The following is a 23,955-nucleotide window of genomic DNA, read 5'->3' on the forward strand; positions in this document are numbered from 1 at the left end:
CACATACACACGCCGCGCTGTCAAGCACTCGAACACCAACACAGCTAACCCGAGAAATACTCACAACAATTATACTTGCGTCCTTAGTTGCCACACGCCTGTGTGCAGCAGGGAGAAGCCCAGGGCACTATCTGGAGTCGCCGTACACCAAGAGCACACTCAAGTTTTTTGAAAAGTCGGGATGCAAGCTAACCACGAACATGGTGGGAGAAGAGGTGTACATTGCCAAAGAGCAGGAGAACACAGTCCAAATCCATCTCAACAAATACAGGGAGGAAGACATACCGGAGCATCTGGTGGATGGGTTGGCCTTTGCTGAGCTAACCATTAGCGACAGGTTTGTTTTCGACCCCAATAAAAACCCCACAACAAACCTAGGGGTGACTGAAAAGATTCTCCTGGCTCTTGGAACAATATGTGCACACACGCTTGTAATATCCGGGATAAGGTTTGAAGAGGTTGCCAATCTTCACAATGAGCAACCAAGTGGCTGGTGGGCGGTGTATGCATGGCTGTTTGGGTGTGAACCGTATTTAATGGTCTATACCGTCACCAAGCAGCTAGAGCTGGGAAACATGTCTGACATATCTACTCGGTGGTTCTTAGCACGCCTTGATGTAAGTGACTGTGAGCTTAATCTACACATAAACATTGACTTTTCTACACCCAATCTTTGGTTCTTGGATGACTTCAAACCAAAAATGCTTCTTGGACTCTATGCATGGTACCTACCAAACCTTTCCATCCTGGATTGTGCTCCGTTGAAAAGAAGCCAAGTGTTGAACGACCTAGTCATTGGCGGGAATGTGGAAGGCTTTTTTTGCCCTTCATCCGAGACATTACAAGCAATTGGCAGCAAACAATGGATCCGTATGCTGATGCCTCTTGAGGTGTGGGGGTGCATTGCACCTGCAGTGGGGAAATCCTTTGCAGCGGATACCCTAACCATAACTGCAAAACATTTCCCAAGCCTTGTTGCTATGTGGGAGACAGAACACGAATACCAAGAAAAAGCTTCAGTGAAAAGGCTAGATCTAAACCTATTCGAGATAGACACTACACAAACGTTAGAACACTGCATTAAGTCGATCCTGGCGTGGGAAGAAAGATGCTTTAAAAACATTGAAGAGCTTAAACTCTCTATCCACACCCGAACCAAAAACACCCAAATCCTAATCAAATCGCAGCAGGTTTATATCGAAGAGGCTATCAAGGTTAGGCGCCAGGACCGTAACCTTAACAGAAAGCACACCTCTAATCTGCCAAGAGATAAAAACAATCTTTGGATTATGCCCAACGGCTACCACCACTGGGCAACTGGGAAGATAGTTGTAAAGATAAAAAATGCAGCCGAAAACGGTGCCCGAACAAGAACGGTCCTGCACGTCGGCATCCCATCCGAACATTACACATGTTTAAAATGCTACATTACCCTTGATAAAGTTACTGAGCCACTTCCTTCGTTTGACTCCTGCTATGTAGGCCTCGTGTCCATGGACGGGCATATGATATGTTTTTCCTGTTACCAGGCAGCGTCTGGCAACGGCCACGAAGACGTACCTGGTGGCCGCTTTTATTGTCCCCACTGTAAGACCATGGTATCTGTTGCAGGGTTTGGCAATCTGTTTGTGGCTGACTCGGGGTCTAACAAGAACACCAATGGAGTTAATGATGCTCTAAATGCAGCAACAACCACATCCAGCTTGTTACATCCTTAATACTAACTAGCTCGATGGTCGACACTACCCAGGCCCTCCAAACCCCGAACAACCTTCGTATACACAGCCCATCTCAACCAAAGAGCCCCGCCCCTCGTTTTGCGCCATCCGACAAGAGCAGTCTTTACCTTTAGTTTATTTAACCTGTGGGGCAATATAATAATACCCGAACTAAAAAGTTGCTCAATCGTTCCCCAACTACTGAGGATTCAGCTCCCTCAAGGCATTGTAGTGGGTGGGGTGCTGCACTCTCACAAAGTCAAGAATCAAGGCAACATCTGAACTGTTTTTGGTCAAAACATTTTCCAGGTAGGCCAGAGCTTCTTTAATCCCTCGCGTATAGAGCACATCATTTAGGATGGCGTCTTCTTTCTCATTAACGTAAATGTTGTTTGCTTTCTGCGGGTACTTGCTATATCCGCAGAGAAACAGGTTTAGATCTTCTATCTGCTTGAAAGAGTATATGTCTTGCTTGCCAGCAATGCATGTCCCATAGTTATTGTTCAGGTACTTTTCATAACAGAACTTTTGGGTATCTGTGTCATTAATGAAGTAGATGTACCCATACACCAGCAAAAAAGCACAGACAATGGCGGCAAACAAGGTGCCTGCTATGACAAAGAAGAGCTTTCTAGCTGCCCAGACCCGAGCCCAGAATGGCCTTTTCAGAATTTCCAGGTCGGTGGTATAGGGTTGCGGCACTGTGCTTGGATGGGTGTAGGACTGTGGCCCAGTAAGTTCGGGGCAAGGAAGTGGTGGCAGGGGCCGGTCGCGCAAGAGGGTTGATTCCTGTGGCGGCTGATACGAAGGGTTGGCAATTGCCTGAACGCCTCCTCTTCCAGCGCTGTAGTAGATCTGTGCATTTGTAGGGAAGCGACCTGCTTGTACCCCCACAAAAACTACATCTAGCCCATAAAGAATGGCCAATAAAACATGTAGCATATATTTGCACTCTTTGTGCTTTATATCCCCGCCAGTCACTTAAATCGGACACCTGCCCAGACACGCGCCCTGTCACATAGTCTGTCACGTGGTCTGTCACCCGAACACATCTAGAACATCTTTAGACTTTCTGGCTCTATTTAATTCGCAATTTACCCATACCGGGCGAGTGAAAGGCTATAGACGCGGTTTGGGCGGCTTATTGCACCTTAAAATGAATGAATTTGAAAATTTGTCCCTGAATGGTTAGTTCTAGAACAAAATTTTGCCAGTCTATTTCGGATCAAAAGTATAAATACCATGAACCTGTTAATCAACAATGAGAAAATTTGTACTAATTTCCCTATGCGTACTTTCCTTTGTAGCTATGACCCTTGCTGCCCCAGCCAAGGGCAAGGATGACGACAACGAAAGCGACGACGTGGAGCACAACCCCTCAAAGGGTAAGAAGTCTTCTGAGAAGAAGAGCATCAACCTCCAGGCCAAGTCTAACGCACAAGAAGATGGTGATGAGTCTGATGACTCCGATGACAAGGATCCAAAGAAGAAGTCCCGTGCTACCAGCAACTCTTCTTCCACCAGCAGCAGTGCTGGTCTGACCCTTGGGTGTGCTTTCGTTGCAACTCTTGCAGCTTTCTCAATGCTGTAATTATAAAATAAAACACACACTTTTAGTCTCTGCTGGTGGGTGACTTGGTCTCCATAACATAATCTAATTAAGGAGCAAACTTTATTGTGTTTGGGCTCACTGCGTGGGCGCAGCGGCTATCCTTTAGGCTGCCTCGTGTTTATTCAGGCTAGTGTATTCTCTTATCTGTGTCTTTATCTTTTTTAAATGAAAAAAACACCAAAACAACCCTCAATTGCAAACATCCCCCTGTCCAAGCAAAAAATTACCTTTTAAGGAAGCAAAAGTCACAACCACAAGCCATTATAAATTGATAAATTAAAATCAAAAACATAAATATGACAATTTTGTTTTTTTAGATAATGTTAAAAAGACTGGTTTTGGTAAAGATAGCTATTCTTGTTTCTTTTTTTACCCTGGGACTTGCGTCCACAAAAACTGCTGAGAAAAAGGATGCCAACCCCGAAGCCTTGGAAGCACAAACCACTACCCCCGCCCACAAGAAGATAGGTAAAGGCGGAAATCTTCTACAGCTTGGTTTTAGCACCTTTGACAGAGTTAAAGCAGGTAGGGGAGATAAACAAGAAACTTCCAAAAGTGCCAACAAAGATAAAGATAACAAAGAAAAAACAGAGAAGCCTGCAGAGGAGGACATCCCAAAGGATGTTGGCAAGGACTCTAAGGACAAAGACTCCAAGGGCAAGGACTCTAAAGCCAAAGACTCCAAGAACAAAGACGTAGCTGCACAAAACTCCAACACAGGTGCTGAGGAAGGGAAGCTCATTCTAAAACTCTTCACCGTTGACGAGGGACAAACCGGGTTTTCCATTAACTCGATAATGTCCGAATTTAGAACCCACAACCAACCAGACAGCGATGTGTGCGCTGAGGTAAAGTATGGAACAGACAACAACAATCTAACAACCATTGTCAGAATTGGCGCCTCAGAAGGCTCCCCCCCGCTGCTTAGACTGGTTAGGAAGAGACTTGACGATTGCCAGGGATCCTACCCTAAAGAGGTTCCTGTCATTGTCAACATCTCTCCCGATGAGTTAGCCAAGATAGTTGCACACGTGGAAAAACATCCAGATGACAAGCTAACCATCTCTCTGTCAAACGTACAGGTACCCTGCTCTGCCTCTGATGATGAGACAACAAAAACCGTTGCTATGCAGTCAAAGACTTTGTACACTGAAAAAATCGATGGAAGCATCTTTATGGGCAAGTCCGAGGGGTGGTTAGTGGACAACTGGGGTACAATTGCTCTAGTTTCAGGGCTTGTTATTCTGACATGCGCTGCGCTGGCTTATTTCATTGGAAGAAACAAAACAGAGTAACGCATTTTTGAATAAACAGTAATGGTTGGTGTGGGGGTGTGGGTGGTTAGAGCAAAAGACATCTTCTAGAATATTTTAATGATTGCGTTGGAAAGCTTTTCCATTTTGATAAGGGCCCCTTGGAAGTAGATGGCACCGCCTGGGTTGTGGTTTAAAAAGTGGACTAGACAGAGCGCCGTGTATATGTTGAAAATAACCGACTCTGCTAGTTTTAGGACGGAATCTAAAAATGTGTAGTATTGAAGAGTGCTCCAAAATGTTTCGGTGTACTCGGTGTACCCAAGCATTAAACTGTCCACCTTGGTAGTTGTGTGTGCAAACAGAAGGGTGGCCGTTGTCTTTCTGTAGTTGAGGTGAACGTCTCTCGTTTTGGTGAATACTCTTCTTGAGGCCGCTTTGGTGGCTAGGTCTATACTCAGAAAAACAACGGTGTAGATTAACGGCCAAGCATCCATATATGTGTATGCCACCCCAAGCATCCACCCGATCCTTGCCAGATGCATGACGTACTTACAGGCATAGGCCAGCTTTTCTCTCGAAATCTCCCTTTGTGACTGGGTGTGGGTTAAGGCTGCAAGTATATCTTCGGGGGCTGCTTTTTCTCTGAGCGCCCGAACCACCAGATTGTGCCTCTTCCACACTTCCTGGTTGACGTACTTCTTTTCCACCCAAACCTTGAGTAGATCTTTGGTCAGAAACACATCGTGGAGTATGACCGTCGCCAAGCACCACTTTATGTTTTGCGTGGTGAAGTAAACCATGATGTCCTTGTAAAGAGAGGCCCCCTTTGAAAAAACGCCTGCAACCATATAGATTCCCAGCCCAAGACACGCTCCCAAGGGAAGAGACAGGCCGAGTAAGCTGCAGTGCATCCAAGTCCCGAATAAAATTTATTTATGGCTCATCTTCTTTTTGCTACTGGAAAATCTGTTTGAAAGGTTTCCGCATTTGCCCTATTGGCAGTGTTTTTCGGGTTTTCAGGGTTTTCAGGGTTTTCGGGGTGTTCAGGGTGTTCAGGATGAAGAATAAAAGGAACGTAATAGTCTTGGAACATGTACGATGCATCTTCTAACTCTTCGCTTTTTTCGTCTTTGGCTGAAACGTCTTCAAGCACCCCCAGCTCCTCGGGGGCCTCTTCCTCGCAGAGGTACCTCAGCGCTGGGTCTTGGACGGGCACTGCCTGCCCGGGGCAGCTGTAGGTCTCTGCCCCATCAACCGGGTTGGTGTGCGCGCTCTGAATTGTTGTTGGCGGCCCTTGGACCATGTGCTGCCTGTTTAGCGGATTGTTCTGTGGTGCGCTTGTTTCTGCCAGGAACAGCGCCGAGTCGGTGCTCTCTGTCTCATAGTAGGCTGTTTTTTCCGGGGTTTGCGGCTTCATTTGAAGTATCCGGGTGATGTGGTCTTCTTGTTCGGGGGTGGCACTGGCGCCGGGAAGGGTGCCTGTCTCTTCAACCACTTCTCCTGGCACTTCTTCAGGCACTTCCTCTGAAATTTCTTCATTTAGCGACTGGTAAAGCTTTTGCTCCAGGGCGGACCCTTCAGGTGTGGTGGCTTCGGCATCCATTTGGGTCGCTGGATGTGGCGAAAAACTCGCTGCACAGCTCTCTTCCAGCTCAATCGCCTCGTTGGTGTCAGGTATCTCATTCAGCACTCCCGTGCCCAGGTCGCACCCAATTGCTCCATCTTCGGTTGGCGTTATCTCAACTTTTCTTATCATTGAACTCCCAAGATTAAACACAAGCAGCTCCAAAACAGCCCCCCGGTGCTTATAAATGAGCGTCTCAAGCTCAAAGAGCGAAGAAAACGCCCCACCCCCATGCGCAATGATGTAGTCTTGGTCTTTTTGCAGACGGGCATCCAGTGCTGGCGAGTTGTAGTCGATATCAACTACCTTAAAAGTTACTGGGTGCATCGTTCCCTGATGCACCTTAACGCTAAAACCCATTTTTTCAGAGGATGCTCGGGTTAGTTCGACCGAGAAAGTCTTGGCTCTTCTTGAGTCATAGACCATCAAACTGAGCGCCCCCTCTCCCCACGATGCAGCTATTCCTCCAATGTCTTCCTCTGAGGTGATTGGCTTTCCATTAACCCCAATGACGTAATGAAAGACGGGAAGGAGCCCTGCTAAGTGTGCGGGCGACTTTGGGGATACTTTTATAATATGCAAAGAGTAGCCGATCCTCGTGCTTGCCGCTGCGCCCATATTGCTGTAAACAGAAATTTTTATTATTCTCTGTTCTGGTTCCTTACATGCGAGCGTATCCACCGATGGGAGAGGATCTGGTCCGTGGAAAGCCTATGATTAGGGTCTCGCACCAGAAGCTTGGAAATAAAGTCTTTACACGCGTTTGTCAGGTAATCTGGAAAAGTAAACTCTACCGACTTAATTTTCTTGAAGGTTTCTTCTGTGCACCCCTTGGTTTCAAAAGGCGGCTTGCCAACCACAAACTCATATGCGAGCACTCCCACCCCCCAGACGTCAACCTCTTTGTCGTGTTTTTGGTGGCAAACCATCTCTGGGGGCAGGTAGTCCATGGTTCCGCAGAAGGTGTACCTTTTACTGTCTATGTTGTGGACTGCCCACCCGAAATCAGCTACTTTTAGCTTGTCATCTGCACCTATGAGAAGATTCTCAGGTTTTATATCTCGGTGGATGACGTTTTTGCTGTGGATGTACTTTAAAGCTAGGACCATTTGCGAGATGTAAACTGCCCCCTCCTGCTCGGTGAACCTTTTCTTCTTTTGGAGGAGTTTGAACATCTCTCCCTTTGCCGCATACTCTAGGATGATGTAAACGTGCAGGTCGTCATAGAAGTATCCATAAAGCCGGAGAATGTGCTCGTGTTTTAGGTGGCTCTGTATTTCGATCTCCCGCCGCACCTGTTTCGTGGCATTTGAGCTGGTGATTTCTGACTTGATAAGAATCTTCAAAGCGACAATGAAGCCTGATTTTTTCTCTTTGGCAAGATAAACACGCCCGAACTTCCCCCTTCCAAGTGATGCGCCTATTTCAAAGTCTTCAAACTTCCATTCTCCCATAGCGAAATAAAAGAAAATAATAAGATTTGTTTATGGGTGCTGTGGAAGTCTGGGTATATGACATCACCAATGGAATGGCTGTAAGCATGCTTAAAGAAATGGTAGGCGCTGACATTAAAGGCATCTGGCACACCTCAGTCGTGGTCTTTGGGAAAGAGTACTACTTCCAGGGAGGCATTCAGAGAAACAGTCCGGGAACGACTGCCTTTGGAAGACCCGTGGAAAGGCTTCCTTTTGGAGAGACCTCGCTAACAGAAAAGGACTTTGAAGGGTTTCTTCAGGAGGTAGGTTACAACTTTAGCAATAAGACGTACGACATATTTGAGAACAACTGCAACCACTTCTCTAATGCCGCTGCTTTGCATCTGGTTGGCAAAGAAGTGCCCTCGTACATCATGGACCTTCCAAATCTCATTAAGAACTCTCCAGCAGGCGAACTCATCAAGTCTTTTTTCCAAATCACCGCCTCTAGTCCCACGCAGAACACAACCTCCAGCCCCACGCATAGCACAGAGGATGCTTAGTGCCTGTGCCTGTGCCTGTGCCTGTGCCTGTACCAGAGTCGGTGTTTGAACCTTAAACCGCACTACGTCGCACTGCCTGAACCTTAAACCACACTACCACACTACCACACCACCACACCACCACCCTACCTTGTTGCACTGTACCCACACAGTTCAAGGGTGGGGGCGGTGAAGAAGAGGGGGGTATTGGTGGCGTTATGGGATACGGCGTGGGTGATTGGCGAAGAAAAGGAAAACAGCGGAGTTCGGGTTATGGGACAGATAGCCTGGGCATTGCTTGTGTCTGATGAGTAAATAACTGCTTTTTCATACTCGCTGAGATGGGTGATTATTGTTTGGCTGCGTGTTCGGGCTATGGGCGTGAGAGTGCGCATGTCAATCGTTGCCAGCGCTCTGTTCCGCGTTCCTGCCATTAAGGTAACGCCCGAGCTATGAAAAAGCGACGATGTAATCTGGTAGCTTTCCAGATGTCCCTCAACCTTGGCGGTGCGTATGTCCAGGAGCGCCCCTTTCCTTGGCCCTAGCAAGAGGCACGACCCGTACGGGTGGAGACTAAGTGGGGCGTCCATTATGCCTGGCTTTTCAAAGACCACCTTGCTGCTTTCCAGGTCGTAAAAGCACAGCCCACCATCGGTGCCTGAAACGCAAAGAGACAAAAACGGATGGAAAATACCTGTCCTAAACCCGGGTATCTGTTGCGAAATGCCAGATTTACCCGCTATCCTTGTTACTAGCCCGTCTGAATGAAGAACCACCACGGCCTCGCTGTACTCTTTGATCGCTGATACTTTTTGGTTGTGTGCTCTAAACTGCTCTTTCAGGGCCAGGTCTTGGTGGTAAACAAACACCTCCCCGCCCCACGTTCCGGCATAGACCGAGCCCTTGGCTGTTCCCAAACAGGTTGCTTTCCGCCGGAGCGCTGTTTCACTCTGTTTTTCAAGACCGCTAAATTTGCCATACTGGGTAATTGTGGCGTTGTACTCTTTGGCGGGGTCGTAGCACGCTTTCCTTTCCCGCGCCTCATCCTCAAGACTCACTCTCTGTGCATAGAAGGCCTCAGCCACCCCCATAAATAAAACAAAAGTTTCACGGACACACACCCAACACTGTTTCAGATACCATATAAGGATATGGTGCCATAAGAACAAAACAATGCAGCGCAGTAAGTGGACATTTAAACTCTCTGTCTTGGTGCTCTGTCTCAGCTGTATCTTCCGGTGCAAGAGATACCACCCAGAGACAGAAACACCCGAGGATCTGAACGTGTTTAGCAGCCACCAGGACATTGACCACGGGATAGAAAACCTTGACTCTTTCATATCGGTCATTGAAAAAATGCTCTACAAATACCCCAGCATCAAGTCTAAGATGTTCATCATGCTTAAAAAGAACCTTGACCCCTCCTCCTCTCTTCTGAGCAGCAACCCGAACAAACTGTTCACCTCCTCTGAGGGAATGTTCCCGGACCCCCAGGAGATCTTTGCTAAGTTTAAAAGCATCCTTGATGCCGAGGAAATGCTTAAAGAGGACCTTCAGGGGGTTCTTCGAACCTCTGAGAACTACATGGAAATACTCAACGTCAAAAAGAAGGGGTGGATTAGCGCCATGAAGGATTTAGATGGCAAGCTTATTTCGCTAAAAGAAAGAAAGGCGCGCGTTCAAAGCAGACAGTCAAGCATTGAGCTGGAGGCTGAGTTTGAAACCATTAACAAAAAGATCCATGACCTCTACGATGCCATCAAAAAGGGCGATGCCTGGGACAAGCGTCTCTGCCAGTTGCTTACCGAACTATTTCCCTAACTCCGTGTAGTAACTATTAAATAAGCCTGCTAGCCTATTTGACGAGGTATTTCTTTTTCCGGCTACGCCTCCACTGGGGCTCGGGTTTGGGGTTTTTTCGAGAGGAAGGGTGTTTAGGGTTGCCATCATTGAAAAGAGGATGTTGGTGTACCTGGTGCGAGACACTTCTTTTTCCGTTGGTGCTTGGTAGACTGTTCCGTGGATGATGTAGTAGTAATCAAGCACAAAAACCTTTTCGGGAGAAAGGCGCTCGCACTTTTTTATCAGGAACAGCTGGGGCTCCTCTGCGTGGTCGATGACGTACTGGATGCCAGCCATCTTTTGCAGGAACTCTCCGCCCCCGGCAAGCGGGTTGTGCATCGTTTGCATTTTCAGGACCTCGTTGTTACAGTTTCTGTCGTAGAACTGGGAAAGGGAAAAGTAGCTCAGTGCTGTTTCGGAGGTCAGTGCGTTGTGTTGCAGCCAAAGCGGGTCCCTAAAGCACGTGTTCTCCATGTTTGTAAATTTTTATGGAAGCGCCAGAGTTCTCATTACCAGGACCCCTTCTAGTGGTTGGCGCTGGAGGCATTGGGTGCGAGGTGCTTATTTCGTTGGTAGGTGTCTTCCGTGGCTCTGTGGTTATAGTAGATGGCGATACCATTGAGCTTTCCAATCTTAACCGACAGTCTCTCTTTAGAGAGGCAGACATTGGAGCAAGCAAGGCTGAGGTGGCTGCGCGAGAAACAGAGACGCGGTCAGGCGGGCGCATTTCCGCCCGCTTCTTTTCCAAGAATCTTCTTGACCCCGAGTTCACACCTGCGTTTTTTCGGGGCTTTTTCGGGGTGGTTAGTTGTTTGGACAACTTAGAGGCTAGGGAGCACCTCAATCGGATGGCTCTCTTTGGAAACGTTCGGGTTATTGAGAGCGGAAGCACGGGGTTTCTGGGGCAGGCGTACACAATGCATCCCAAGCGCACCGAGTGCTTTGCCTGCTCGGGGGCGCGAACAGAAGAGGCCCTGCCTGTTTGTACGCTCAGGGGCACGCCAACCGAGTGGAAGCACTGTGTCCACTGGACAGTGCGGGAGTTTATTCCGCAGCTGAAAAAGTTCCTGGAAGGTGAAGATGAAGCTGAAGCTGGGCAGAGCCCAGGAGCCATTGAGGCGTTCACCGAGTGTTTTGGGGGAAGAATGAGCACAGCGCCTCTCCGGCCACTGATTGAGGCGTTTAAGCACGCTTCAGAGGTTACACCGCCCCTGGTGCATGCTTTCTCAGCGCTGCGCGCCCAGCCATTCGGCGTGCCCGTACCTGAACTGTTCCGAACGGAGAACATTGTATCCAGCACCGTTCCGTCGGTTGTCACCACCAACGCCATTGTTAGCGCACTGGTTGTTTTGGAGGTAAGAGCGCTTTTGCGGCCCAAGCCAGGGTACGTGCACTACCTGACCATGGGAGCGCCACTTAGACACCTTCCTGCACTTCCACCCAATCCGTTGTGTGGCTTGTGTTTTTCCAATTTCCAAACTGTAACCATTACAGAAAAAGATACACTTTGTGTTTTAATCAAGCGATTGACAACGAACGAAAAAAGCATTTCAGCCATTACCAAAGACTTTCAGAGCCTGCTCTACGACGAAGAGTTCCCAGATAACCTTCAGCGACCGCTTCGAAGCCTGGGGGTTAGGTCGGGAACCATTCTAACGTTTCATCCGCTTCAGAAGAACCTCGAAAGTCTCGAAAACCCCAACCCACAAACCCGAACAATATACTGTATTTACTAATCTCAAGATGGCAGCATCTGGCAGACGCCCTGCCTTCTACACGCTGCCTACTTTGTGAATTTGAAGAACTGCGAGGTTTCTCCTTGTATTCCGCCATCTGCTGACTGAATAAGGATTTTCTCAAAGCTGTCCCCATCTATGTCCCTTAGGTTGCCGTCAAAAATTGAAGAATCAAAGGACTTTGAGAACAAGTGCTTGTCGGAGACTCCAATTGAGTCAAAGAAGTTCTTTTCATTGTTGAGAATCTCGGAAAAAGAAGACTTAACCTCTCCCTGGTACTTTTTCGCCCTGGCGTCCAAAGAGTCTCTAAACCCGTCTCCCTCGGAAAGACGCTTTGTTTTGGCGTTCGGGTTGAAGACGTTCAGGTACTCCGAATCTACTGTCCAGTAAGAGCCCTTTCCAGGGTCGTTGTGCGCACGTGGTATCTTGTAGAAGCATTTGTTCAGGGAAAGGTTGTGCCTGATCGAGTTTTGCCAACCACCCCTCTGGCGGCGGAAGTATGGGTACTTGCTCATGATCCACGCGTAAATGGCCCGAAGTGACAGCTTTTTCTCGTTACTGTCGACAATAGCCTGTGTAATGAGGGTGGCGTAGGAGTAAGCAGGCTTTTCATACGACTCTTCCTCTAGGTTTCCCAGGGGGTCGGCTCTGCCAAGGGTGCTGTTTCTTTTTATTAAAGATGCTTTTTCTTCCTCTTCTTCTCTACATTCGTTTTTATTTCTTAGCATGTTAAATACTTCCGAAACAACCTCATTGCTCGTGTCTCTGTCCATAATAAAGACAAATAATGAATGATTCCTTAATGAAAACTTCCTGACTAAAGATCTAGATGCCTCCTTGGTCGAAACAAACAAAGACATTTCTGCTCTATTTTTTTAATTCCCATGCTTACGGTTGTTCTCCAGAACGCGCTCTTAGAAGTGGCCAAAACAAACAAAGGCAAGGTTCTCCTCAGCAGCGAAACCCCCGAAGCCAGGAAGGCTGCTGTGCCTGGAGCCTACCGCCCAGACATTTTGCACCAGTGCCTGCTAACCCTATTGGACAGCCCATTAAATAAGGCCGGAAGCTTAAAAATTCTGATAGTAACAACGGCCAACGCAGTAATTGAGATAAACCCGCAAACAAGGATCCCTCGAGTGTTTACCCGGTTTGCAGGGCTTATGATCCAACTCCTTGAAAGGAACAGGATTTATGCATCATCAACCCGGGATATTCTGATGCAGCTCCACAAGGGCGCAGTTGAAGGATACATCCCCAAAGACGCCCAAAGAATTGGTCTCTCGCAGGAAGGAGAAAGCCTCTACAACTACATTGCCCACGCCAACACAGCTACTTTAAAAGAATCAGTCGATAAAATGGTTTTCTTTATCAATGTTGTATCTTCAGGCGAAGACGTTTTCAAGGACGCCACCCTCCTCTCTCTGTCAAGTTTTGCTCTTTCAGCAGCCACTTGCTGCTCCAAGGTTTGCTGCGAGGTAGAAAAAATCCTTGGTATTTTTTAGACGCCCCGGGACTCGACATGGTGTTTTAGGGTTGTAGGGGTGCAAGGTTTTAGGGGTGTAGGGCACAGTCATCCACTAACCCGAACTACCACATCTAGATCTATTTAATTAATAAATTTAATAAATTAAATCACGGTTCTTAAAGGGGTGTTTTGGTCTAGCCTTTTTATCAACACCCTGGGAATTCCTTAAAGTATATATTTTTCTTTTTCTAACACCCCTGCAATGGCAGACGAAGCAAAAAGAGCACTAGTTGTGGACAATGGTTCGGGAATGTGCAAAGCAGGATTTTCGGGTGACGATGCTCCACGTGCAGTCTTTCCCAGCATTATTGGAAAGCCAAGGCACCACGGTGTTATGGTTGGAATGGGCCAGAAAGAAGCTTACGTAGGCGATGAGGCGCAGTCCCGTAGAGGAATCCTTACCTTAAACTATCCCATTGAGCACGGAATCGTGAACAACTGGGACTTTATGGAGAAGATTTGGCACCACACCTTCTACAACGAGCTAAGAGTAGCCCCAGAGGAACACCCCGTTCTAATGACTGAGGCCCCTCTGAACCCGAAGCAAAACAGGGAGAAGATGATTCAAATAATGTTTGAAACCTTCAACTGCCCAGCATTCTACGTAGCTATCCAGGCTGTTCTCTCTCTTTACTCAAGTGGAAGAACTACTGGAATGGTTTTGGACTCTGGAGATGGTGTCACTCACACAGTGCCCATCTACGAAGGATACTCCCTCCCCCACGCCATTGCACGCCTTGACCTGGCTGGAAGGGACCTAACCAACTACTTGATGAGGATTCTCACAGAGAAGGGGTACACCTTTACCACCACCGCTGAGAGGGAAATTGTCCGGGACATTAAGGAGTCTCTCTGCTACGTTGCCGAGAACTTTGACGAGGAGATGGCTAAGCCTTCCAGCGCCCTTGAGAAGAGCTACGAGCTCCCAGACGGTCAGAACATCACCATTGGCACCGAAAGGTTCAGAGCCCCCGAGGCTTTGTTCCAGCCGTCCTTTATGGGCCTGGAAACCGTTGGTATCCACGAAACATGCTTCAACTCAATCATGAAGTGCGACGTTGACATCAGAAAGGACCTTTACAGTAACATTGTGCTCTCTGGAGGCACCACCCTCTACCAGGGCATTGCCGACCGAATGCAGACGGAAATTACCAAGCTAGCACCTTCCTCCATGAAGGTGAAGATTGTGGCCAACCCTGAGAGAAAGTACAGCGTCTGGATTGGAGGATCAATCCTTGCCTCACTTGGTACCTTCCAACAGATGTGGATCTCAAAGGCTGAGTACGACGAGTGCGGACCTTCAATCATCCACCGCAAGTGCTTCTAATAAATGACGCATCGGCAGTTTTTTTCTTATGGAGGCAAGGGAGGCGTACAGGGTGTTTACCAAGGAGCACGGGGTTTCTCTCTCCCCAGAGGCGATGGCATACATCTGCAAGGGCGTGAGTGAGGAGGCCGCCGGGAGGGCAGCGCTCCTTCTCTCTCAGGAGCTGTTCGGGGGGGTTGCGAGCGTGAGCGACCTCCAGAGGGTCCTTGGGGCCCGGGTGGTAGCCAGGGGAAAGGTTCACGTTGAAAGTGTCTCTTTTCAGGGGGGGTGTTTAAGGTATCGGGCCTTAAAAGAAAGAGCCTCTCCCGGGAGCGTTTCCATTGCGGCGCTCAAGGAGGGAAGGGGCTGCACGATTTTCGGGATGGTTCGGGCTAGGGTCCTGGGCGGGATGTCGATTGAGGACGAGGACGGGGCCATTGACGTTGGAGCAATTGACTGTGAGTGTTTCTTGGCCCCGGGGGTGTGTGCCAGCTTTGAGGGGAGGAAGGAGCGTGGTGTGTTTAACATCACGAAGATTCTTTTGCCCGAGGCGCCGCAGAGGGCTTGGGTGGCCGACAACCTCTCTGTTCTCTTTTTTTCAGGTTTCCTTTATACCACAGAGAAGCTTAATAGATTAAAGGGGGCCATTGCGACCTATAACGGTCTGGGAGTGGGGATTGATGCGGTGGTTATCATGGTAAAGGGCAAAGAAAGCCTGGAAAATGCTGTGGCGCGGATAAAAACGGTTCTTGGAGAGGCCTTTTTAGAGACGGAGTTTGTTGTTCTCCCGGGGGTAGACCTGGAAAGAAAAGGGTTTTATCCGGAGGGGTACTACCAGAGCCAGGGAAATGTTACGGTCTCTACCAACCCCTCGTCGATTGAGATAGGGAGCCGGCGGTTTTTAGTTGGGGCATTCTCCATCTCAGCCGGGGTAAAAAAAGAGAGTGTCGTTCAGGGAGACTATCGGGACAACATCGGGCGGGTTCTTCTGTCACAGGCATCGTACAACCCGTTTATCACCTATACGGACCTTTCAGAAACCAGGGAGTATTCTGGGATGGTCATTGGGGAGGAGTACGATAGTTTTGTGCAGGTGGAGGGTTCAAGGACTCTGGCGGTGTGTGGGGACTTTGATAAGAGCGAGGGGCAGTTTCTTTTCTACGGGGGGAGTGAGGGTGTTTTTGAGATATCGACGCTGGCCGATGCATAACTAAAATTCCGGGAACAATTTTTTCATATGGCCAAATGCGCACGTACCCGCGGAGAGTTGCTCCAGGGAATCCTCAGGGTGAGAAAGCCGCAAAGAAGCGCAGCGATTGAGCAGATATTTGCCGAACAGAAGAAAAAGAACCAGGTTTTAGCCGTTATCGTCCAAGGACTGCCGGAGAAAGCCACAGCCGTTGAAAAAGTAACGTGCTTGATAAAAGCAGCCAAATCACCGGAAGAGTGTGAGCTCGCATACATAGCAGCCGAGTGTCTTGTTAACAAGGATGCGGGTGTCGGCGTGTCCTTGCTGCCGCTAGTACTAAACGCAGTGGAGTGCAGGCGGGTGGATGAGGGGAGTGCAAGCTTTTTCGGGTTGGTTAAGAAGATCATAGTGGAGGCCTGGGACATAGACCGCAGCCTACTGGTGGGGATGGTGCTTAGGAAGAGCTTTAGAGAAGAGCAAGGATTTCTTGCCGGAACGGCGCTTTCCGAGGCGTTCAAAACCGCAGAAGCAGCGCCGGAAGAGATGCTAGGGTGGCTGGAAGGGGGGTCGGGGGAAGTGAAGGCCGCTGTTTATGCGAACCTTCTGCTCGACAGAAACCACCACCTTTACTTTGAGAAAAACAGGTACCAAGGTCTTTTCCAGGCGATTGGCAGGGAAGATGCCGCGGAGGCGCTAAACTTGGTGAAAGAGAGGGCGGCCAGCGACGTGTTCCAGGACGCGCTTCTATATGTGGTGGACAGTTCCAAAAAGCCACTGGCCAATGTGGTTTGGCAGCATTTCACGGCGCAGACCGTTCTTCCGTACATAAACGATATCGAGCCAGAGAAGGTGCTGGTTTTTATAGAAGAGTGTTTAACAAAGAACCTTTCTGTAAAAAGCATTATCAGCGAGTGCAGTGAGCACAAGTTACTTCATTTGGCAAAAACAGCGCTCTATCGAGGAAACAGTCCCGGGGCTGCCACGCCTGTAGAAGACGAAGCTGCTCTAGGGGTGGTTGAGATGTTTTTGGACGAGCTAGAAGGAAGGATTGGGGAGCTAGTTGGGGAGTATGTCTTTGGGCTGGGGTGTGTGTCACTGGCAACAGGTAGACTCGCGCAAGGCCTTGAAGAAAGAAGAAAAGACTTTTTCGGGGCCAAGAACCTTTATCGGCTGCTAAATAGTATTTTAAGGGTTGATAGCGAAGAAGACGTTTTTAACGGAAGTGTCACTAGCAACTGTCTCTATGAAGCGTATCAGGGCCAGGAGGACCAGGGGCAGTGGACAGCTGAAGCGATTCTTTCGGCGTACATCGAGAAAAGAAAAAGCTTTACCAACCCGAGCCTACTAGACCGAGCTGTCTGTGCCGGTATTCGGGGTATTCGGGGTATTCAGGCACTAGGTGCCAAGCCAAGTCTTCAGTCTCTGCAAAGGATGCTCAATGAAAGCATCAATGGCAGTGCACTTCTTCCCTTCATTCTGGAGCAGCTGTCCCCCCACATCCCGGGGGCTGTTCACACCGCCCTCCTCACACACGCCACGCTCCCCCACACTGGAGCCGCCATCCGCTCCCACCACACCCACATCCACAGCGTGCTCGAAGAGCTCAAAAAAGAAGCTAGGGTGGAGGTTCGTTCCTGTGCCACCACATACCTCTACGCAGTACTGCCCAAGCTGCCCTTTGGGGCCCAGATGAAGATAGTGCGCGAAGATCTGCACCTTCCAGAGATTTGGGGGATGCTGATTCAGGAGTACCGGAAAAACGAGATGGTTGTTATCACTTCCTTATTGGGAGGAACACACGTGTCACAGTTTTTACCGCATGGAAAAGAGGGGTACACAGCCGCCCCCATCCACCAGCTCCGGGGGGACAGTCTTTTCTTTGTGCTGATGCATGTGCTAGACACCAAGTACGTTCTGCAGTACCTCCAGGTGATCGACTGCCTGGGGGCGCTTCACACGGACGCCCCGGAGGACACGCCAACCAAGTGGTGTGTTCGGGATAGCTCAGGTGTCCCCGCTCTGTTCTACAACGGCGTCCAGCAAAAGCTTGCGCTGGAGCCCGAGGTCGCCCAGGTGCTAGCAAGCAAAATAACGGCCACAGAAGAGCCAGCACCGCTGCGGTCCTCGGTGGTGTATGCTCTGGTGCAGGCCAAGGTGCTTATGTGCCTGGAGAAGGACAACTTAAGAGACTTAGCCATGCACGCGCTAACGGGGCAGTTCATAGACCCGCGAAAAGAAGGGTCAGCAGCGATCCAGAAAATGTGCAGCGAAAGCGCTCTTCTCAAAGAAGCTCTCGTTCGGTACATGAAGAAGCGGGTGGAGTTCAAGTCCTTTGCCGCGGCAGTCCCGGAGCTAGCTGCCTTCCTTCCCGCCAAGAGAGAGAAGCGGGGAGAGGCTGGACCGGGCGAAGAGGCGGTCAAAAGACCCAAAAAGGAAAGAACAGACAAAGCGTTAGAGATAAAGGCTGAAAAAGAAAAAACCGATGCCCGAAGAATCGGGGTGCTAATTGCCCACCTGGCAGCCTCCAAGCCCAAAACAGAGGAGAGGAACAGCACACTTGCAAAAGAAAAGCTCAAAGGTCTTGCAGCAGACGAGCTAACAGAAGCTGCCAAACACTGTTTTATCGAGCTAAACCGTTTTTGGAAAAGTGATCGGGAAAAGATTTCCAAAAATTTTGAGTCGGTTATAGAAGTACTGTCTCTCCTTCCAGAAACAGCAGAGCTAGAGGCTGTGCAGCACATTGTCTTCTCCCACCTCAAAATAGGAGAGGAAGCCATTGCGGAAACCCTCCAAATCGCCCAAAAGATCTTTGGCAGAAGCATCGGCCAACAGAGCACAGCCAAAGCTCTGGCCACAGTGGCAGAGATGGCAGGCACAGACGCCCGGGTGGTAGGGCCGCTTACCACGGTGCTTGGCGAAGTGTCCGGCCCAACGGCCGAAAGGTTTGTATCGGGAGCTCTTGAAAGTCTACCGGAAACAAGCGCGGTGTTCCAGGCATCCCTGTGCTACCTGAAAACCAGGCCAGAGTCCCCGCATTACCTGGCAGCGCTCAACAAAGCGCTGTCACTCCTGGACACCCGAAATGAAGAGGTGCTCCTCTGTGCCCTGCGGTTCATGCAAGAGCACTACACCGCCAACAGCACCTCCCCGCACGCCCCAGCTATCCTAGCCAGCGCAGCCAAAACGCTGTCCCTACAGACCAAACTAGACAGGTCGGGGGTTATTGCGCTCAGCATTATGGAAGCAGGCATATTTCAGCACGGGCACGCCCTGGCCGAGATAGACAAGGAAAACCTTGTTGCCAGCTGCAAGTACGACCTGTACCACTACCAAAACCTTCTTCTCCATTTTATTTCCAGCTTTCCCATTGAGGAAATGATTGAAATCGCTGGAAAAATCAACACGCCCGAGGCCCGGTCGGCGCGAACAGCGATCAGACAGGCCGTTCTGGCCTACCAACCAGGCCCCAGAGACGGAATCAGGATTCTTTCCAAGCTTTTGGGGCAGGCACAGACGGGGTCAGCGTACGACAAGATTTTTATCCTTGACCTGATCTCAGAAGCCCAGGGAAAACTGGCCCAAGGGGCCTGGATTACTCTGTTCCTGAAGGGCGCAGAGCTCCTGGCCAACGAGGAGAACCCTGCAGTTGAAGAACGGCTTCTTTCACTTATTAGACAGATGATTTCAGAGTCGCGGTCCAAAAAGCAAATGGCTGCAATCTACAGCGAGTGGACCAAAAAAGAAAAGCTTACCCTACTCGTCCAAAAGCTCGGGGTGGTGTTTGAATGATGAGTTTCAGATACCTACGTATTTCATTAAAAAATGGTTTTAAAAAAATATGTTGCCCACATTAGAGGACGCAGTCACCCAGGCAGCAGTGCGTCTTAGAAGACTTTCCGAGCAGGGAAGCAAAGACGCCAAAGAAGCAGTGGAGCAGTTCAACAAGACTGTTTTAGAAGAAATGGCGATTTCGCTTGAAAGCGTTCTTCAGGCCATGAGCAGGCTCTTTAAATGCGACACGCTCTACACGGCAGAAAAGTTCATTGCCTTGGAGATCTTTCAGGATCTTTTGGAAGAGCTTGTTATCTCCAAAGAAGAGGTGGACCTTGGAGACATTCCGGAGGCGCTGATGAGGGTCAAGTTCTTGAAAAACGAAAAGTATGTGGAGAGGGCGGTGGTGGTCTATTTGCAGGTTATTCTGCGGCTGCTTAGGCTGGTTAATACCAAAGAGCACCAAGTTAACGTTTTTAAGGTCTTTTGCACTCTGTACATGACCAAGCAGTTTATTACTAGCAGCCGGTGCGGATACCTTATTCCGCCAATGTTCAAAAGCTTCCTGCGAGAGCATCCGGAGTTTATTGGGCACTTGCTTGACAACGAAGACAAGCTGATCTTTTGCAAGCCTCTTCTTGAAACAGTTATTTCCTCATCGGGAGGTATGTCAGGTGCATTATCGCGATTGGTGGTTCAAGATTTCCTAAATAGGAAAGAGAGCAGCATTCTTCTTGCAGCGCAAGGCAAAGGGTTTCTAGAGCCTTTCTACTTCCAGATGTACATTGAGAAGGAGACCGGGCCTGTTGAAGATGGTGCGCCAATCTTTGCCAAAGCCAAGTTTTTGGAGTACCTGGTCCTAGACGTATCTCTGCGGCTCACCAGCAAAAGAACACTTCAAAATTTGGTTGAAAAGCTCTGCGCAGCCAGTAACCGCCACCTTATCCGAATGATCAAGGACTGCAGCGAGGCAGAGGAGTGCGGGTACTGTGCCGTCTCAAACAGGCTGGTTCAACGCGCCGAGAGAAAAAAGAAGCTTGAGACGGCGCTGTACGCCTTCAACGCCACCGGAGACGCCGCCGAGGTGGCAGCAGCCCTGAAAGAGTGCGGGGTAACCGACACGGCGCATGGAATGTCTCTGTTTTTCCGGGCGCACCCAGACACGCACCTGTCAGTGCTGGGGAAGTGTATTGGGAAGGAGAGCAACCAGGAGCTGCTTGAGGCTTTCTGCAACTCCTTCAACTTTAGCGAACTGGACCTGCTGGCGGCGCTGAGAGTGTTCCTGCTCAGCTTCCACCTCCCGGGCGAAGGGCAGCAGATAGAAAGGATCATCTACGCCTTCTGCACCAGGTATGCGGAGAGCCGAAAGCAGAACTTTGACACGATTCTTTCGATTGGGATGTCGATTATCGTGCTAAACACCAGCATCCACAATGCCAACACCGGAAAAAAGATCACCCTGGAAGAGTTTACCACCATTGTGCTCACGGACTGCCCCAGCGTCTCAATTGAGTACCTAGAGACGCTCTACGACCAAATCAAGCACCACATGCTCCAGTTTCCGGTCTCAAATGACGTTTCATGCAGCAACACGGACTTCCTGACGGCTGTCTCGGCGGCAGATACCTCTCTTCACCGGGAGCTTCTTCCCGAGCCCTCCTACAACTACTGTGGGCGGTGCAGCCAGAATGTGTACTTCTACCTTCTTGAGAGCTTCAATGTAGCTGAGAAAGTTGCCGAAACCAAGCACCCGAACACAATTAAGGAGTTTGTTCGGGCCTGCATAACCATCAACGCCAGAACAATTGCGTATGAGATGTTCCAGAAAGTTTCTGATCCGTACCTGGTCATTCAGCTGGCTATTACCTACAAAAGAGAAGTTTACCACATTTGGAAATACTTCGTTGGAGCAATTGCAAAAATAGTTACCGAGCCCGAACTAACACCAACTGGAACAAGGTTCCTCAGAAACATTTTTGCCTTTGGAAAAGAGCCCAAAAAAGGAAAGAAGGAAGAGTGTCCCGATGCAACACTTGAAGAAGTTGTTGAAATAACCCGAACCCTTCCCTCCTCGCAACTGGCCGAGCTGGCAGAAACGCTACTGCAGCATCTGACCCAAACCAAAACAAAAACGCTTGGCAGGCTCTCATACGTCTTTATTCAGCAAAACATTGAAAGAATCGGAGTGCTCGGGCCTCTGCTCGAGGCTGCCGTGTTCTCATGCCAGATGCCCACAGCAGAGCTCCTCCAGATCTGCGCAGCCGCTCCACTGCTAGATCTTTTCACTATACTCACTGAAATCCACTACAAGCCCCTCAAAAGCACCATTTCAAGCACCAGCGCCATTCTCCAGTTTGCCAGCGACAAAGCCCAGGGCCAAGCCCTTCCCGAACCTGAAATGGCAAAAATTGAGCGGTGGATGATCATGCTGCTCGGCCTGGAAGTGTTCCGGTTCCGAAACCAGGACGCCGTTCGAAATGCCTGGGAAAAGATTGAAGAGATCGCGCTAAAGATAGACACCATGGGACACGACTCCTTTGAAATCTTCATCAAGCTAAGGGACGCACTAGACCTGAACACAAAACTCGCCATCATTACCAACACTAAAATGTACTACAAGAACATTAACCGCGTTCTGCTCTGCCTGGACATCCTCCAAAGCGCAGACAACAACGAACTTGAAGAACGAATACTTGCCGTTATTTCAGAGCTTCTGGAGAAAGACTTGGAAGGCTTTTCAAGTATTTTGGAAAGCTGTGAAAATGTAATAGAAAAAACGGTTTTATCCAGTAAAATTGATACGATTGTTTTTGAAAAAATCAAAGACTCTCCCAGCCAGCAAACGAAGTACTTGGAAAAAGTATTTGCCAAGATGTCAATTAAAGAGGCACACAAACAAGAAGTAATTGATCTGTAGTTGTTTGTTTGGGCTCTGTTTGCACAATCAGAAGACAGGCTATAAATAAAGCAGAGGCTTCAACTGCATGAAAAAACTGTGCATTATTGGACTAGTCCTTATACCATGGAGAAGGTGCGTCTCAGAACGACCTTTTACCACCATTGCCCCAACCAAGGACCTGTTTTGGATGGACGCTGCAGCAAACGCTGCCCAAAAACAATCTGACAGGTGGCACACTGTCCCGTCAAAGCCCAGGCGCAGTGTTTGCTTTACCTCCGTCTCCTCGCACATCAACAGTGATGACGCCAGCGACTCTTTAGGGACTCTGCCGCTTTTGTTTGGGCCTGAAAGTGTCATTGTTCTTCCAATTCTCCAAATGCTAAGCTACCAGCCACGCAGGCGGAGACAGCACTTTTGTCTCTCTTCTGCCGTTAATGGTGAAAACACCCAAAATGAGATATACTACTACAACATGCCAGTGGGTGATTGCTACCGGCGAAAACACCTGTCTTTTGGTGTTGATCGCATTCAGGAGCATGACAGCGATTCGGAGTTTTTAGATGTATTGAGCCAGGAAAGCAACACTTCTTACAAATCGGCGTTCTCCTACACTGCAACCCCTGGTAGTGTTGATGGAAGCTTGTTTGGATCAGAGGCCCCATTTACACCAAGTGCCCCACTCAACGAGGAGCTAGAGATAACCCTTGAAGCAAGAAGCCCCATGGACGCCGAGTTTATACCCTCTGCGCCACCAATGCCAATGCCCGTGCCCGAGACTGTTCCAGCGAGCACTGTGTCTATACCCACGCCGCCGCCACTGCCTGCAGCGACATTAGAAGATGCCTCCATGGCAGCTGGGCCTACGAACTCGTTGAAAGAATCGTTGAAACTAAGAAGGGCCCAACTCTCCCCCGTCTCTTCACAGGGGGATTCGTCAGCTAAGCAGGACGCGTTCCAGGCCAGCGAGCTAGCTGGCAATCCCGTGTTTCAAAGAAAAGCGCTTCCGCCAAAGCAGCCTGAGTGCCAGGCAGACCTCTCACAGAGCAACCGCGCACAGTCCAGCTCTGGGTGGAGCATTGATGCCATTCCACTTTTTGGCAAAACCTCATCTGAACCCGGGGACCAGTGTACGTTGGAAAACATGTTTATCAACACCCCCGGACTTATCAAACCGCTAAGCTCAACACAAGAGCCTGTTGCAACGGAGACAGGCACCGAACAACCTGTTGCAACGGAGACCGTCATCGAACAACCTGTGGCTGAGAATGCTGTTGCTGCGGAGGCCGGGACCGAGACAAACAGTCAGTGCATCTTCATTGCCCAGATGGTAGTCAAAGATGTCCAGCAATTACCCAAACACACTCTGGCCTTCCTCCAAAACTTACAGTCCAAGCTTAAGTACAGCAAAGATGGGACCACCACCCCGGTCCTCCAACTAGTTGTTAATAACCCAAGTCTAGCCCAAACCCTTACCACCACGCCAAAAGATACACTTTCTGAAAAAAACATCTAGGCGCGCC

General features: G+C 49.3%; 19 protein-coding genes across 19 annotated transcripts; 12 read left to right on the forward strand and 7 right to left on the reverse strand.

Moving 5' to 3' along the window:
- NEDG_01428 (uncharacterized protein) lies at nucleotides 1-1,718 on the forward strand (the record flags this gene model as incomplete). Its single annotated transcript, XM_067688846.1, has 1 exon — nucleotides 1-1,718. A coding segment is annotated over one exon (1,718 nt), but the record flags the coding sequence as incomplete, so codon positions are not given.
- Nucleotides 1,719-1,916: 198 nt separating this feature from the next.
- NEDG_01429 (uncharacterized protein) lies at nucleotides 1,917-2,660 on the reverse strand (the record flags this gene model as incomplete). The annotated part of the gene is made up of 1 exon (XM_067688847.1): nucleotides 1,917-2,660. The coding sequence occupies one exon, from the start codon at nucleotides 2,658-2,660 to the stop codon at nucleotides 1,917-1,919; it is 744 nt and encodes a 247-aa protein (XP_067544434.1).
- A 319-nt stretch (nucleotides 2,661-2,979) lies between these two features.
- On the forward strand, nucleotides 2,980-3,309 carry NEDG_01430 (uncharacterized protein; the record flags this gene model as incomplete). The annotated part of the gene is made up of 1 exon (XM_067688848.1): nucleotides 2,980-3,309. One exon carries the CDS (start codon nucleotides 2,980-2,982, stop codon nucleotides 3,307-3,309), a length of 330 nt encoding a protein of 109 aa, XP_067544435.1.
- Nucleotides 3,310-3,650: 341 nt separating this feature from the next.
- Nucleotides 3,651-4,625, forward strand: NEDG_01431 (uncharacterized protein; the record flags this gene model as incomplete). Its single annotated transcript, XM_067688849.1, has 1 exon — nucleotides 3,651-4,625. One exon carries the CDS (start codon nucleotides 3,651-3,653, stop codon nucleotides 4,623-4,625), a length of 975 nt encoding a protein of 324 aa, XP_067544436.1.
- Nucleotides 4,626-4,690: 65 nt separating this feature from the next.
- Nucleotides 4,691-5,497, reverse strand: NEDG_01432 (uncharacterized protein; the record flags this gene model as incomplete). Its single annotated transcript, XM_067688850.1, has 1 exon — nucleotides 4,691-5,497. One exon carries the CDS (start codon nucleotides 5,495-5,497, stop codon nucleotides 4,691-4,693), a length of 807 nt encoding a protein of 268 aa, XP_067544437.1.
- Nucleotides 5,498-5,526: 29 nt separating this feature from the next.
- Nucleotides 5,527-6,828, reverse strand: NEDG_01433 (uncharacterized protein; the record flags this gene model as incomplete). The annotated part of the gene is made up of 1 exon (XM_067688851.1): nucleotides 5,527-6,828. One exon carries the CDS (start codon nucleotides 6,826-6,828, stop codon nucleotides 5,527-5,529), a length of 1,302 nt encoding a protein of 433 aa, XP_067544438.1.
- A 23-nt stretch (nucleotides 6,829-6,851) lies between these two features.
- NEDG_01434 (aurora kinase A) lies at nucleotides 6,852-7,664 on the reverse strand (the record flags this gene model as incomplete). Its single annotated transcript, XM_067688852.1, has 1 exon — nucleotides 6,852-7,664. One exon carries the CDS (start codon nucleotides 7,662-7,664, stop codon nucleotides 6,852-6,854), a length of 813 nt encoding a protein of 270 aa, XP_067544439.1.
- Nucleotides 7,665-7,696: 32 nt separating this feature from the next.
- NEDG_01435 (uncharacterized protein) lies at nucleotides 7,697-8,188 on the forward strand (the record flags this gene model as incomplete). Its single annotated transcript, XM_067688853.1, has 1 exon — nucleotides 7,697-8,188. The coding sequence occupies one exon, from the start codon at nucleotides 7,697-7,699 to the stop codon at nucleotides 8,186-8,188; it is 492 nt and encodes a 163-aa protein (XP_067544440.1).
- Nucleotides 8,189-8,313: 125 nt separating this feature from the next.
- NEDG_01436 (uncharacterized protein) lies at nucleotides 8,314-9,258 on the reverse strand (the record flags this gene model as incomplete). Its single annotated transcript, XM_067688854.1, has 1 exon — nucleotides 8,314-9,258. One exon carries the CDS (start codon nucleotides 9,256-9,258, stop codon nucleotides 8,314-8,316), a length of 945 nt encoding a protein of 314 aa, XP_067544441.1.
- Nucleotides 9,259-9,340: 82 nt separating this feature from the next.
- On the forward strand, nucleotides 9,341-9,988 carry NEDG_01437 (uncharacterized protein; the record flags this gene model as incomplete). Its single annotated transcript, XM_067688855.1, has 1 exon — nucleotides 9,341-9,988. The coding sequence occupies one exon, from the start codon at nucleotides 9,341-9,343 to the stop codon at nucleotides 9,986-9,988; it is 648 nt and encodes a 215-aa protein (XP_067544442.1).
- On the reverse strand, nucleotides 9,977-10,483 carry NEDG_01438 (mediator of RNA polymerase II transcription subunit 6; the record flags this gene model as incomplete). Its single annotated transcript, XM_067688856.1, has 1 exon — nucleotides 9,977-10,483. The coding sequence occupies one exon, from the start codon at nucleotides 10,481-10,483 to the stop codon at nucleotides 9,977-9,979; it is 507 nt and encodes a 168-aa protein (XP_067544443.1).
- Nucleotides 10,484-10,497: 14 nt separating this feature from the next.
- On the forward strand, nucleotides 10,498-11,745 carry NEDG_01439 (ubiquitin-like 1-activating enzyme E1 B; the record flags this gene model as incomplete). The annotated part of the gene is made up of 1 exon (XM_067688857.1): nucleotides 10,498-11,745. The coding sequence occupies one exon, from the start codon at nucleotides 10,498-10,500 to the stop codon at nucleotides 11,743-11,745; it is 1,248 nt and encodes a 415-aa protein (XP_067544444.1).
- Nucleotides 11,746-11,792: 47 nt separating this feature from the next.
- NEDG_01440 (uncharacterized protein) lies at nucleotides 11,793-12,518 on the reverse strand (the record flags this gene model as incomplete). Its single annotated transcript, XM_067688858.1, has 1 exon — nucleotides 11,793-12,518. One exon carries the CDS (start codon nucleotides 12,516-12,518, stop codon nucleotides 11,793-11,795), a length of 726 nt encoding a protein of 241 aa, XP_067544445.1.
- A 111-nt stretch (nucleotides 12,519-12,629) lies between these two features.
- Nucleotides 12,630-13,247, forward strand: NEDG_01441 (rRNA small subunit pseudouridine methyltransferase Nep1; the record flags this gene model as incomplete). The annotated part of the gene is made up of 1 exon (XM_067688859.1): nucleotides 12,630-13,247. One exon carries the CDS (start codon nucleotides 12,630-12,632, stop codon nucleotides 13,245-13,247), a length of 618 nt encoding a protein of 205 aa, XP_067544446.1.
- A 225-nt stretch (nucleotides 13,248-13,472) lies between these two features.
- NEDG_01442 (actin beta/gamma 1) lies at nucleotides 13,473-14,597 on the forward strand (the record flags this gene model as incomplete). Its single annotated transcript, XM_067688860.1, has 1 exon — nucleotides 13,473-14,597. One exon carries the CDS (start codon nucleotides 13,473-13,475, stop codon nucleotides 14,595-14,597), a length of 1,125 nt encoding a protein of 374 aa, XP_067544447.1.
- Nucleotides 14,598-14,625: 28 nt separating this feature from the next.
- NEDG_01443 (uncharacterized protein) lies at nucleotides 14,626-15,786 on the forward strand (the record flags this gene model as incomplete). The annotated part of the gene is made up of 1 exon (XM_067688861.1): nucleotides 14,626-15,786. One exon carries the CDS (start codon nucleotides 14,626-14,628, stop codon nucleotides 15,784-15,786), a length of 1,161 nt encoding a protein of 386 aa, XP_067544448.1.
- A 27-nt stretch (nucleotides 15,787-15,813) lies between these two features.
- Nucleotides 15,814-19,554, forward strand: NEDG_01444 (uncharacterized protein; the record flags this gene model as incomplete). Its single annotated transcript, XM_067688862.1, has 1 exon — nucleotides 15,814-19,554. One exon carries the CDS (start codon nucleotides 15,814-15,816, stop codon nucleotides 19,552-19,554), a length of 3,741 nt encoding a protein of 1,246 aa, XP_067544449.1.
- Nucleotides 19,555-19,603: 49 nt separating this feature from the next.
- On the forward strand, nucleotides 19,604-22,453 carry NEDG_01445 (uncharacterized protein; the record flags this gene model as incomplete). The annotated part of the gene is made up of 1 exon (XM_067688863.1): nucleotides 19,604-22,453. One exon carries the CDS (start codon nucleotides 19,604-19,606, stop codon nucleotides 22,451-22,453), a length of 2,850 nt encoding a protein of 949 aa, XP_067544450.1.
- Nucleotides 22,454-22,520: 67 nt separating this feature from the next.
- Nucleotides 22,521-23,948, forward strand: NEDG_01446 (uncharacterized protein; the record flags this gene model as incomplete). The annotated part of the gene is made up of 1 exon (XM_067688864.1): nucleotides 22,521-23,948. The coding sequence occupies one exon, from the start codon at nucleotides 22,521-22,523 to the stop codon at nucleotides 23,946-23,948; it is 1,428 nt and encodes a 475-aa protein (XP_067544451.1).
- Nucleotides 23,949-23,955: the final 7 nt, after the last annotated feature.

Source organism: Nematocida displodere, assembly GCF_001642395.1.
Source record: "Nematocida displodere strain JUm2807 chromosome Unknown 5, whole genome shotgun sequence".
NCBI classification, from domain to species: domain Eukaryota; kingdom Fungi; phylum Microsporidia; genus Nematocida; species Nematocida displodere.